This window comes from Corvus brachyrhynchos, unplaced genomic scaffold (genome assembly GCF_000691975.1).
Source record: "Corvus brachyrhynchos isolate BGI_N302 unplaced genomic scaffold, ASM69197v1 scaffold352, whole genome shotgun sequence".
Lineage (NCBI taxonomy): Eukaryota > Metazoa > Chordata > Aves > Passeriformes > Corvidae > Corvus > Corvus brachyrhynchos.
The window spans coordinates 159,799-173,725 of NW_008236631.1; the positions used below are offsets into that span (position 1 = coordinate 159,799).

The 13,927-nt window shown below is 45.4% G+C and overlaps 1 protein-coding gene across 1 annotated transcript in view; it reads left to right on the forward strand.

The window, feature by feature from the left end:
* AREG (amphiregulin) overlaps positions 1–5,104 on the forward strand; it is a 6,064-nt gene extending 960 nt beyond the window's left edge. Inside the window, exons 2-5 of the mRNA XM_008644323.2 lie at positions 4–121; positions 2,700–2,883; positions 3,334–3,492; positions 5,005–5,104. Of these exons, the coding sequence (XP_008642545.1) occupies positions 4–121; positions 2,700–2,883; positions 3,334–3,492; positions 5,005–5,092 (549 nt within the window). The 3' untranslated portion in view covers positions 5,093–5,104. The remainder of the gene's footprint in view (positions 1–3; positions 122–2,699; positions 2,884–3,333; positions 3,493–5,004) is intronic.
* Positions 5,105–13,927: the final 8,823 nt, after the last annotated feature.

The window sequence follows — 13,927 nt, forward strand, 5'->3', positions numbered from 1 at the left end:
GAGCGGGAGCCCGGGAGCCGCGAGGGAGAGCCCGTGCCGGGTCCTGACTACGAGGAGGATGAGGAGGAGTACGAGGAGGCGCCGCCCGTCCACCAGTACATCGTGGACGACTTGATCCGAGGTGAGTCGGCGGCGCTGGGGCTGGGATCTCGCAACTTGCGAGCCCCAACTTACGCCTTTTCTCTCTCGTAATCGCTGCCATGCTTAGCTGGTGGAGTACGGAGCGAAAACATGCTTGTGCTTGAAGCTGCTGCTTTAGAAATAGCTGTCAGGGGTGGAAACCTAGCGTGAATGTGCCCAGGGCGTGTGGAGGCTGCAGGTTAGCTGGTAGCTTGCTGTGTGTGGCTTTATCTCCTGATAAACCTGACAGGAGGGCTGTGGTCAGGTAGCGACCACCTGCTTAGTGTAGAAGCATCAGTGGAGTTTATAGGTGCTGTTTGGCCCTAAAGGTTTGTTTTACATCACCTTGTTTGTCTTGCTCCAAGAATTTTCTGGGTATTTTCCGATGGTGGCTTATTTGGGTTGGAGTCCACTGAAATTCCCTGGGAAAGCAGACACTTAAATCCCTTAAGTGGCCGCAGGAAAGTTTGTTAAGCATCGTTAGGGCAATGCTTCACTGTCAATAGCTGTTGTGTGTATTTATTGTAATTTGCCCACTTGCTGAGCTGTGAGGAGATCTGAGCAGTCCGCCTGACTGTGGGAACGGGAGTATTTTGTTGGTTTGGGGCTAAGTGCAGTTGCAGTACAAGCCAGGTATCTACAAGTGATTTGAAGCCCAGTAGGTGTGAGTAGGCAGCTTCTGTTGCCTCCAGATCTGACTATTGATTTTTCCTGCAGAAACACCCTGAGACTTGAATGTGACTAAAGGACCTCTTAAATGAACGTTCTGTGTGGTCACTTGAGGGAATTTGTGGAGTTTTGCTTAAGTTCTCCATTAAGATCTCCAGGGGAAGCGCTCCTGTCGGTGTTGCCGAGCAGTTCAGCCTGTAAAACTACTGGCTTGGTGACTTAAGTGTTGTCTTAACTGCACAGAAACCAGACTTGTTACCTAAGGTGGTTGGTTTGTAGACCAGCTCTTCTGCTTGGCATAAGGTTTATCTGTGGATAAACCTTGAAGCTGTTATGATTCAGCTGCGGATGGCTTTCCTGGCCATGCAGCCTGCAGACAGGGACACAGAGATCAAGCTGACAAGCTGAGCCTGGGAGAGGGAGGAAGGGAAGCAGCCTCACTTATGAAAGCGCGAACCTAGAGATCAAGTCAGACGGGACGGAACGGGGGCCTTTGACTGTCAGGAGTGAGCTCACACTTCCAGGCACAGGAAACCTTGCTGCAGGAACTGTGCACCTCGTTTACATATTAATATAGCTCATACCATTTTAATCAGACTTCTGGTTGCTGAAGGCATTTTTGCTTTTAAGTAACTTCAAGCCAGGCTTGTTGCTCTAGAAGTTAAAATGATCATCTGTCTAGACAACAGTGAACTACACCTTGTTTCTTTGTATGGGCTCTCAGCACCAGAAATACAGGGTTAGGAAGTAGTTAGATCCAGTTGTGCCCTATTGTTGTGATTGCCTGCATGCATAGAGCTCTGGGTAGAATATTAATCATCCAAAAATGATTTTCATTAGCTCTTCAGAGCACAAGAGCGAAATTGAAGCTTGTTGTAAATAGCTGTGCTGTTTCTCAGAGCCTGTTTAAATCCCCCTGGGTAACTGTTACTCCTGAGCAGCGGTGTTGCACTGCGAGGGCTGGTGTTACTGCTAGCAGTGCAGGGGGTGGGTTCTTCCAAAGAGCTTTCTTGGCCAGGTTGGTCCAAACTAGCGCTGTTGAGCTTTGATTGCTGCGTGAGACAGCTCTGGAGCTTCTGACCCTTAGTCAGTGGCTGGTTTGTTCTCCTCAGCGAAAGGAGCATGATTGGCCTTGCTTAAATCCGAGTGCTACTAAGTCACCAGGATTTTAAACCACATTCTTCTAGAGGTTTGTCTTAATTGAGATAATGAGGGGCAGCAGTAAGCGGCAGAATAAATAGCCTGACACTCGCAGGTTCTTCCCTTTGCTCCTTCCCTGCGCTCAGCATCTCTCATGAAGTAGGGGAACTGGAAAGGAACTCTCTCCTGCCGAAGACAGCACTGCAGGTTGTTTAGGAGAAACAGGTATGCCAACCGGGATAGCAAGCTGCTTTGCCTCGGCAAGTGCCCAGGACTATCTAGCGAGTTACAGCGCCTTTCATCACTGATGCAAATGGAGAGTTTAGAGCCGTGGAGCTATTAGCCTTGTATCTGAGTCCATGTAAAACTAGAGGATGGCTTGGCTCAGCATGAACTCCCTGCTCTTTACAGGCCCTTGCTTGAAGCTGTGCTGTTGCACTCAAGCATCTTATGCTGTGAAATGCTGCAGTCCTTCATCTCTGCTGCTCTTCATCTTGGGTGGCTCTTGGCTCATCTGCTCCTACTGCCTCTGGTCTGCATAGCACAGGGCGTAAGGATAGCAGGGTTGTGCTTTAATGAGCTGCTGAGCTTGCTGCCTTTGTTCTGGGTGTGAGATGCCCAGCAGCATTCTCACTTGCATCCTGTGCTTCCTGGTCACAGATTCTCCTGCAGCGTTGGTCCTCCTTGCTGTCACCAAATTCTTTAATTCCATTTTCTCAGAATCGTGCTTTCTAGCACTTTTATACCAAGTCATCGTGTCCTTTTTTCAGTGGAACCTGTGGTTAAACCCAAGCCAGCAAAAAGGGGGGGAGAGAAGAATGCTGGCAAATCAAGAAGGAAGAAAAACAAAGGGAAAAACAAGAAGAAAGGGACTCCCTGTGAAATGGAATACAAAAACTTTTGCATCCATGGAGAATGCATATACCTAGAACATCTCCAGATGGTGACCTGCAAGTAAGTTACTTATGCCTTGTGAGCTAGGTGTGATTGCCATGAGCCAGTGGCATATGAGGGCTCAGAGGAAAAATCAGTGTCAACGTGGCATAGATCCATCTCCTGCCGTATTTTGACTGAGAATCTTTCTGCCATGTAAATTAAGTGATGATGGAATCTGAGATGCATAACAAGCCACTGAACTCATCAGTTGGTCATAAACTCAAACCAAAAGAATGAAAAGGCGTGTCTTTCTGGAACATCACACCCAAACTAATCTCGACTTGTTGAAATGCTGACCAGCCTTGTGCTAGAGCAGTGACTGCATTTCATGAACACGCTCTGAAGTGAGCATCTCGAGATTCATGGGAAACTCGGAAGATGTCTAAGTCAGGTCTGAATATGTGTGGGTGTCCTTGGCTCCAGACAGCACAAGAGCTGATAAGAACTTGTGTTAATATTTACTTGCAGGTGTCATCAGGATTTTTTTGGTGAGCGCTGTGGTGAACAGTTCATGAAGACTCAAAGGAAGAATGATGTGGCAGACTACTCAAAGACTGTGTTGGTAGTGGTAGCTGTCCTGCTCTCAAGCGTCAGCTTCATTACTGTACTTATCATTGTGATAGTGCAGTAAGTATTATCCTCTTTGGTGTCTGTCTTCCCTAAGTGTGAGTGGGGCTTGTGCCCGCTAACCCCAGAATGTGTATGGCTCATCTGAATTACCTTTGTGAAAAGCATCCAGAAAGGATGAGCTCTTATCCTAGCTTGGATATGTCTGGAGGGTAGAAGCAAGGTCTGTGGCCCTTATATTATAAACCGAGAACATTTCTGCTCTTGCTACAACCAGGATAGTTAGAGTGCTGCAGAACAAAAAACCCAGGCGGAGCATTAATGCTGACACAGCAGTGCCTTCCCTAATCCTTGTGGAGAAACCTGCAAGCAGCAATGTGGCAGCCTCATGCATGGCTATTATCCAACAGCTGCATACACAGGTGGAGGGTAGGAAATGGTGTTCTGAGAGTCCATTTATTAATGGATGTTGCTGGGCTTAAATACTTACACTTGGAGGGAAAGCAGATGGGGAGACAAATGCTAGTGGTCCCAAATTCTGCTTGCTGTTAATGTGGAGGGAGCACTATTTCAGCTGTACCAGCTGGTGCAGTTCAGTGTGGTGGGTCATCAGAATCTGGAGTTCTGTTGTGAATAAATTCAAAGAGCTTTTCTGGGTGTGTGTTTCAAACCATATAACAAGCTGAGTATTGGAACAGTCCTCCAGTTCTGCCACTGCAGCTCCAGCACTGTAGGGCTTGGGATCTTGTAGAAACTCTAAGGTTTGGTCTAATTTTAGATCTTGATGAAGCACATCATCTGAATTGGGTACGTGCTGTACCCTTTCCTGCAATTCAGGAAACAAGGTGCATGTTTGTCATTTCACTGTTACTTCATATTTAACTGTGGACTTGAAGAATGCAGGGATGAGCACTTGTTGTCTGAACACTGCCTCATTCCTTGCTGTCAGGAGTCTGTAGTGCTCTAAGACCAAATGATTACTGGTGGTTTCTGAATTGCATTTGCTTCATGTTCTGAACCCTCACAAGCTGGGAGCATGCTGGGAGCATGATGTACCCTCATCCAGAGAAGCTGCTTGGAGTAGTCACTAGAAAACACTGGAGAAATTGGGGCGAAAATCAGTAAGGGGCTTCCTTATTATGTATTCAAGGGACAGGGACTAGACTTGAAGCCTGCAGGGCTCTGCTGTGGAGAGGAGAAAGACAGTGTAGTTTCTGCAGCTATAAGCTAAAGCCAGTAGGAAATCTGTCACCCAGAAAATCTCCTGGTGCTTTGCTCAGTCCCAGCAATAACCTCTCTTCATCTTGCTCCCTAATCCATCTTAAGTCAAGAAGCCTTATCCCTGTGAGGCACAAGTGTTGACATCTAGTTCAGGGGTTCCTTGATTTTATCAGCAGATACTGCTTGATGCTGGATGCTTAAAAGCTGTCTTGCTTGATATTCCCTGGTGCCAAGGAGTTGCTTGAGGATTCAAAGAACACCAGTCTAAATGCTGCAGAGGATGTGGAGGCTGGTGACAACAGGATGTACATCAGGGTTCAAAACTATCTCTAACATGCAGTAATTCCACAGGGTCAGGAAAAAGTGTCCTCAGTATGAAGAGAAAGAAGAAAGGAAAAAACTCCGACAAGAAAACAGAAATGGCCATGTTGGTGTGTAAATGGGGAGAAAGCAGGTATGAATGCTGACTTCAAACACCTTTCCGTCCATCCAGGCTGTATGGGAATTGCATGCTTGTTTTGCGAAGCTGGTGCTTGCTTTTGACGCTCCAAGTGTCTTGAAACACATAGGTTGCATGTGAGCAGCTGGCTTGGTTTTCTGGTTTCTCAAAATCACCTGAGTTGTACAAGTTATTCAACAGCTCTGTTAAATTTCTGGCTGTATTAAAGACCAAGTGAAGGTGGGCAGCTCTACTGAGATAAGTGGAGATAAGAAGAAAAAGTCCTGAATATCTGAGCAGAAGCAGATGTAGTGCAGGAAACAGTGGTAGACATCAATCATGGAAGATGGTGCCACAGCATCATCACCTCTTAGAAGAACAGTACTGAGCATTTTCCTATCTTTCCTGCAAGGAGAGTTTCAGGAAGTTTCTGGTGCTCAGAAGCTGTAGACCAAAAGAAAGCTGCAAATTCTGTGAGCACCACAGGTAGCCGCTCAGTCAAGTTTGATACCGTCGTAGCAACTGAGGCCCAAAGCTCCTTGGCCTATGTGGATTGCTTATGGGAGTGATCTAGTGGATTTTAGTGAGCAGGCAAGTTGGTCTCTTCTGAGGCCAAGTGTACCTAACAGCAGACTCAAGGACCATTACTGACTACAAGCTGAGGAGGAAGCCATAAAAGATAGTCCTGAAAAGTTCTGGCAGAACTGTGAAGTTTTGCTTTGCCACATGTCAGCTATAGACATTTTCCAGCTTTGTCCAGTGACAATTAGAGGGTTTTGCTCAAAGCTTACTTGAAGCTGAAGAGTATCTGGCAGAGTGTCCTCAGGTGTGTGCACATCCTTAACCTACCTGCCTTGCATGTAGGTTTGCCATGGTGCTAGCACAGGGTGCTTGTGTCTTGGATCATGATTAATGTGCCTGATCTGCCTGTTACAGAACAATTCTGAAGTGGCCATTGCCAAGCTGCAGGGTACCTCTGGCTTCCTGACACATCCACCTGGACACTGTGGGCTGGAGCTGTTGCCACTAAGCCCTGATTCATCAAGACAGAGGCTGCTGCAAGGAGATGTCAACAGGCCACTTGCTGCTGAATCACTTGCTGGGGAGACCAGTTATCACTGCATCTTGGCACAACAATGTGGAAGGAGCTGGCTCTGTGGGGGACAGGACCTGCTGTCAAGACCTGCTAGAGACTACTGCTACTGAGCCTTCTCTGTCTGTGCTGGAGCTCCAGTCTCTGCTGTTGTGTGGATGGGCTTTGTTCTCTTAGCAAGTCTCCTTTGGCAGCTCTAACTCTAAAGGGGAGAACCTGTTGCCGCTTTCAGGAATGGATGGAGGGGATGAAATTCCCTTCCTTTCCTCTACCAAAGTGAAAAAGGGAAGAGGTTGGGATGGCTTCTCTCCCTAGACCTCAGTGGATGAAAAACCTAGTTCTGTTGTCACTATGCTCCCTGTCCATATTGGCTTCCAAGAGCTTCATCTCTAGTTGTGACTTTGAGGGTGTTGATGACAGATCTTTGTCAGCCACACCTGGGTTCTGTTACTGTGTGTGTGGAAGTAATCTCTCCGAGTTTTGTAGGACTTGTGGTGTGAGTGGAGCTATCCATTTGCGTGTGTGCTAGCCCAAGTTAAAATTAGTCTCCTCAGGATGCTGAGACAGTAGGTGCAAGACCTGAAGCTTTGTATCTGAAGGAAAAGATCCATGCTCCAACTGACTGATAAGCCTGGACCCATTTGTTCTAAACACAAAGCTACTTCTGTTAAACAGATACTTGTTGCTGCTTTAAGCAGTGCTTAAATATAAAACACTTCACATCCGATCCCATCAGTTGAACTTGACTAAGAACTTGTTCCTTTGAAGAATTAAATTCAGGCACTGATGCTTTGCAAGCAGTGGTCTCTTGTGCTCTACCTTCAGGTGTGAAGAACTCATCTTACCTCAGTCTTTGCTGACCCAAGTGTCCTTGGTTTCTTAACTGTCCATGCAGTCTTGAGCACGGAGTATTATTTGAGTTCAGTTTCTTCTTGGAAGAGTGATTGTGTTCTGTATAAACAGAGCAGAGTTCTTCTGGTAGCAGAGAAACACCAGTAATTGTCAAGTTGTACCTGTAAATGTGTAAATATTTATTACTGTATTTAATATTTAATGTTTCCATAACAAACTTATTTATTTTATAATTAAACTTTTTACATAACCTAATCATGGTAAGATTTTTTTTCTTGCTCTCAGGAGTACATGTAAACACTTGAAATTAGAGCTTGGTTTCTCCTCAAAGCAGGAATTTGAGCACTTGGGAGCACAAAGTACTGCTGTGAAGAACTGCAGCCATGTGTCAAGCATGGGCTTGGTGCTCTTACAAGACTGCAAGCTGTTTGTAAACAAAATGTACAAATGCAAGTACCTGTTTGGGTAGGAAATCCATTTCATTCAGCTACAAGGGATCTTCTAGTTACTGAATTAGGGAGAGGCGAAGTCAGCCATCTCTTTGGAAGCGAAACTTCAAACTGAGGTTTGAGGAAATGTGTAGCCCTTTGCACTTGAGTCAAGAGCTGGAATATTGAATGGCAAGAGCCTTTCATCTCTGTGCAGTCGGAGAGAATTTGGACAGCAGTTTGAAACCTGGTCTTAAATAAATGAGGACAAGCAGCATAGCCTCAGGCCAGTTACTCCCTAAGCAGGGAAGGAGCCTTGGCCTCCACTGTCTGCTTGGAATTTCTTTTCTTCCATGGTATTTATTAGTCCAGCTATGCGCTAATATCCCCTCTAAGCGCTTCTAGCAGTGAGCTGGGGTCTAAGTTCAGAGTTGCCTAAAAAAAAAAAAAAAAAGAGTTTCAAGGAGGTGAGTTTGGCTTTATATGGTTAAAAGGAAGGGGATGGAGAGCATTGTTTTCAGGCCCTTTTTTCATAAGCATCTTCAAGAGGTGCTGATGGCTGGGGCTTAGCTTGAAGCAGAGCTGAAAAAACCCCCCAGCAATTGGTTTCAATTGGGATCCAGGTTGTGTATCCAGGGTAGGACTAGAGCTTAGTTCTGCTTGGAGTTGCTGTGATGCCTTGGCCTCCTGAGTTGGCCAAGGAGTTCCCAGGCTCTGAGAGCAGCCTGTATGGTATGTAGCTGAGGTACAGGTAAAGTATTGCAACATCTCTTGGGAAGATTGCAATACTTCATTCCAGGGAACTTGCTTCATTACCAAAGTAAACAGCACTTCTCCAAGTGGCTTTTCCACAGACATTTGCTATTAGAGCTCTGGCAAGAAAAGCTGTTTCTGTCAGTGCTGCCAAGATTTTTTTGCTTTGGAGTAAACAAGCTTGATTTCAGTGGTAACCAAGCCATGGCCTAGTGAGACTGGGGATGGATTGTAAGTCCCTTTTAAAAGCCATTAGACTCTTTTCCAGAAACTTTTTTCTCTCTAGTCTGCATTTTGGGGGAAGTACCAAGTTTTTTAGTTATTAGGCTAAACCAGCAGTGGCGGAGGAAACAGAGCTGTTCTCCCTCTTCCCAGCCTCTCAGCCTGACAGGAGTGAAGCTACCAGTGTAAGCTGTAGTTTCCATCTGTTGTGTACTTTTGATACTCTGATTACTGAGTGGACTGGAATGTATTTTCCAAAAATAATCAGTTAGGAACTGGAGAGGCAACAGTGGAGGACAGACTTCATAGAAGACTTGTTCCTCTCTAAGGATTTAGGTTACAGCCAAGTTTTCGGAGAGGTTGTCCGGCCAGCAACTCTACTGCAGAGCTCTTCTTTGTGCTTTGCTCTTGGTCAGTCACATCCAGCACTGCTGTAGCTTTTGCTAGCAGAGCTTTGCTGTGCCTAAGAGATGATGCTGTCTCATGCAGGGCAGGGAACTGCCCGTGTTCCCTGTGGTGGCTTGTTGAGCACTTGGAACTGTTTTCTGTGTTTGAGAAATTTAGTGCAGGGAATTGAGGGCAAATTTCCCTGTCCATGAAGGGCATAGGTAATTATAAATCCAGAACTGATGTACGTAAGAAAGTAAAAATTCCCTTCATTATGCTTTCATCAATTATAAGTTCTAGCAAGCAGTAATGTGTTTTTCCTACTTGAGTTATGGCCCTGGCTAATAACAGCCTGCTCCCAGCTTCTGAACAGAAGTGTGATCCATTTCATTCAGCTACAAGGGATCTTCTAGTTACTGAATTAGGGAGAGGCGAAGTCAGCCATCTCTTTGGAAGCGAAACTTCAAACTGAGGTTTGAGGAAATGTGTAGCCCTTTGCACTTGAGTCAAGAGCTACCGTACAGACCTACAGTGTCCAGCGAGTTGTTTGCTTAAAAGAACCCACAACAGATGGGTGGAACTGAGTGTCTGGAAGTCTCTTGCTGTCCAAGGATGCTGTGCTTGTGTGACAAGAAAATCTGATTTGCTGCAGGGCAAGGGCAAAGATAATTTTTATTGTTGATCCTGCACAGCCACGTCTGCTCTTCAGGATGTTCATCATTTGGCTTTTGACCTAATGCCCTCACCATGGAGTTACCTTGGTTTCACTGAGCATGCCTGGATTTCTGGTCCCACGTTTTATTAATAAGTTATGCCTCCAGATTTTTCTTGACCTTCCATTGACAATGTTACTTTGAGAGGAGTCCATCTGTGTCCTTGTCACCTGTAGCTGCTTCAGCTAAGACTTGAGGGAGGAGCCTCATGTTCTTGCACAATTTTCTGCACACAGGGCTGATTTGGCAAGGTATTTTTGATATCCCGATCAGTATCCAGGGATAATGTGATGGTCATGCCTTCTTGCACAATTCCTTCCTCGTTCCTGAACGTTTTGTTCTCTGTGACTATTGTAGAAAGAACGATAGCTCATTGTGGTGTTATCTATTGTGCACTTATGGAGCTTTGGAGTGTTTTATGCTGTCTGTGATGGGGAGCTTCCCGTCTGCTTCTGGACTTGACTTCCCTCCTCCTGCCCACCTCCTAGTATGCCCCTTTTCCCTCAGAGCAGTAGCAGATGTTATTCTGAGTTTAAGAAGTTTTCCTTGGTAAGTCCTGACGTCCATGGACATCTGTAAAGGTGTTTGTACTGTCAGTAACCCCAGATAGCTATGCAGCAGTTTGTTTCACCCGCATTTGAGTTGTTTGATGCCGTTTCCAGTAACTGGTATAAAGGTTTGAGTCCTTAAAAGACTTTGGGTGTTTTTTACAGCAATATACTTAGCTAGCCTCTAAGAGTTACTGATTCTTCAGTAAACTCCCTGAGCAAGCATGTCTGAAAGCAAGGCTGTGAACTGGGACAGATGCTTGCCTGTCTTTGGAGAGGGTTTCTTGATGCGCTAAGACTGTGTCCCACTTCAGAGAACAAACCTGCGCTCACCTGGCTCTGGAGGCATTCTCTTGGATAGGAAGCCATGGCTTCGTGTCCTTGGTGACTGCTGAATGCAGTGAGTGAGCATGTGCAAGGAGCAAGGGCTGCTCTTTGTTGTCACTGTTGGACTCTGTTCACATGAGATAGATCAGTGAACAGAAAGGTCAGACAGTCCTTAATAAGCAAACCTAGCCTCCTTCTCATTTTGTGAATAAAGATGTGCGTACCTATCATTCCTCTGCTGGTTACACCTTTCATGAGCCAGTAATCCTTGTTTGCTGCAGCTCTGGCTTTGTCTATTGCTCAGGAGTTGCTCGGCTGAGACAGCTATGCCTGTGAGTGTCAGAGGGAAACAGCTGTTGTTTGCTTTCTGTAGGCCCACAGCCAAGGAAGCAGGATTTGTGCATTCTTCAACAAAAGAAGACCTGTGAGGTAGCACATTCCAAGTCCAAAGCAGAGAAATGCTTTCAAAACACATTTTCCTAGTAAGGACAGTAGTGGGGTTTTTCGAGAAAGAACAAGTTTTCATTTCTAGGCTTTTTTGTGTCATAAAGATACATCTTTTTGCATATGGTTCAGAAAAATAGCCAATTCTCAGCTCAGCATTTTTTCGCTGAAGTAATGCAGTCTGTTCTCTTTGCATCTTGGGACAAAAAGCAAAGCTAAATTGTCTGGGAGTCTGATCTAATCCATCATTTCCAATGTGTCTTAACCTAGATGTCATACCCTCGTTCCCACACCATGCACCCTAAGTCAGGTTACACTGTCATTGCTTCTAACTGCCTTTGGGTTCCTGCCTTTTGATGCTTTCTTCCGGACCTTGGAAAATCATGTCCTTCTTTGGGTGTGATTTTCCTTACACTGCTGCAATGCTTTTGTATTTGGGCATCAAACGGCAGTCAGAGGCTGGATTGGTTCATGGGTGGTGCTGGAAACCTGCTACTCTTCCAGAGGACAAAAAAGTGCTGCTTTTAATGTTGTAGCATTAGTTACATTCTTTTTGCTTAGGAAAGGAGATATTTTCAGCACTGCAGGTAACCAGTTTTAAAAAAAGTGGAAGCAGAAATGTTTAAAGTTTAGAAGTTTAAAGTGAGAAACATATTTTAAAATGTCTCTATGAGAGCGCCCACAGCTCCTGACAGTGCAGGGTCATAGCACCTCAGCAAAATCTCAGACTGGCCGATGTCTTGTCAGGTCTCCCTTCTTCTCCTTGCATTGTTGGTGACTGAACAAGGGCTGAGCCTGGTAGCTGTCCCACGTTTTACCCGCACTACTGCCCTTCTCTTGCATTGTTTGCCCTCACGTTTCTAAGTAGTGTGATTTATGTTCAGAAATTGTTAAAGGTGTACACAGCAAATGCAGGTAAAGAGTTTCAAATGAAATTTCCAAGTGTAATTTGGGTAGGTACAGAGTTAGTGTGGCTCCCATTGGTACCTGTCTGCATTGCTTTCAGACCGTATCTGGCTCCTTGCAGTTAAAAGGCCCTTCCCTGCCTTATGCCTGGGGATGATTACTGTTGGGGATGAAAGGCAGACACCTCCTGGGTGGAGCAGAGCGGAGCAAAACCAAACCAGGGCTTAGGGAAACAAACGTTCTGTCAGGTCTCGGTCCCCCTCATTTATGATGAAAGCTTTTCAAATACATGCACAGTGGTGATGTGTGTTAATCCTGTGAGATGTTCTAGGCAAGCACTGTAGCATGTTGCCTGAAAAAGACAGCAGCAGTAGAGGAGTGAGGTGGAAGGATAGAGTAGCAGGGTCGAGCAAATGGACCAGAATAAGGACAGGATTTGAACCACTTCTCTCATTCCATGGGCATAGCAAGGAACACTAAGGCATACTGAGGTGTATTAAGTAATGACCCCTGTGCTGTCTAAGTGCACATCATAGTGTCAGTGCATACCAGTTACAGGGCCTTTCATAGGCTCAGCAGTAAGCACCTCTTCCCTTTCTGCTTGGGGGGAGAGACTTGAGGGAAAACTGATGCAGTGATGCATGCTGGGATAGGGATAAAACCAGAAACCATTCACAGACCTTTGGGAAGCTTGCATTAGCAGCAGTAAGAAGAAAAGGATACCCTTAGCATGGCTGCACACTTATTTTTCTTGGTCACATTTACAGTCTTATAAGGTTATGAGACATCACATAGAAAAGATATGGTGCCATTAGCTATGTAGCCATGCCTTTAAAAGATAAATTAAGATTTGAAAGAAGACATGAGGTCCACAGACAAAAAGTGCTCATCAGTTTTTCAAACCTCTAATTAGGTGCACAGAAACTGCTGTTGCAGGTGCAAGCTTGGTGACAGTACCTGCAAAAAGATAGCCACTGGAATTTTGTGTTTGGGGAGGTCTTTCTGCAGATGTGAGGGGATTTCTGCTTATAGTGGAAGATATGCAATGACAATGTTTGGTCCTTGGCTTTCTATTAAAAAAAAAAAAGGGAAAAAAGAACATTAGCACTTCTCCTCTGTTCTATGTCCATCCCAGCAATGCAGACTGGAATTGAACTGGTTTTTCTGTGGGCTGACATGATTTACATAAGGAGTCACTTACTGCAATGCTAATGAGCAAGCAGTGCAAGACTCAACAATGTGTGTCTGTTAGCAAAACTATCACAGGAAAAGTTGGTACAGGGTTTTGACAGTGATGGTGGGATGCTTGGTCATCATCAGCCCTGTTTCACCTGGGTCCTAGGAACATCACCTTGAGTTTTGTCATGGATTTAGTGGGAGCTCAAGGAAAACACCAGGTTCAGAAGATTCCATCTTTTTGCTGGGGTCTGAAAATTCTGTTTTAAGACACGATTAAAGCATTTAATAATTCTTTTTGTTGAGATAATCTTGGCTTGGGCTAAAAGGACCTTTCATTGAGAAGACATCCGTAGGTAACGGAGGCCTTGCCAGTGCATCGGGAATATAGTTCGAACACGTGGCTTGAATTCACATCTTTCTCTCTGCTAAAGCCCTGTTTCTGGTTTTACCTGGTTCTGAGCGTACTTAAGCAATGTTCACTGTCACGCTATTTGATCTTCATGATGTGTTTCAGTCCCTGCTCTGGTGCAGAGCACGTCACATAACGCTGTTACACGCTGAATCCTGAGTGGGAGTAGGGTGAGTGTTGCCACTGAAATAACTCTGTGCTTTTCCGTCTCACACCAATGTTGCACAAGAGTCTCTAAATGAATCCCACTCAGACATCCCAAGTGATTGCACTACGGTTCAACACTGTGATTCAACATCCACGGCCTTGCTGGTGCTGGGGAGATGCTCCACAGAATGGTAAACTCACAGCAAAACAAAGCAGCTTGTGTTTTCTTGGGAGGAGCCAATTAATAACAACATTATCTTCATCAAGTGTTCCCACCTTTAATGAAGGCCTAAAGCCTTTTGTCCCCTTGCTCAAATTTCATCACCACCATCCCCTGGGCTCAGTGTGCAAGCCAGTCTGGAGGGAGCTCTTTGGAAAGCAGCCAGCTGGTCTGCCAGGAGATTGGATCCAGTTGCATCAGCATGGG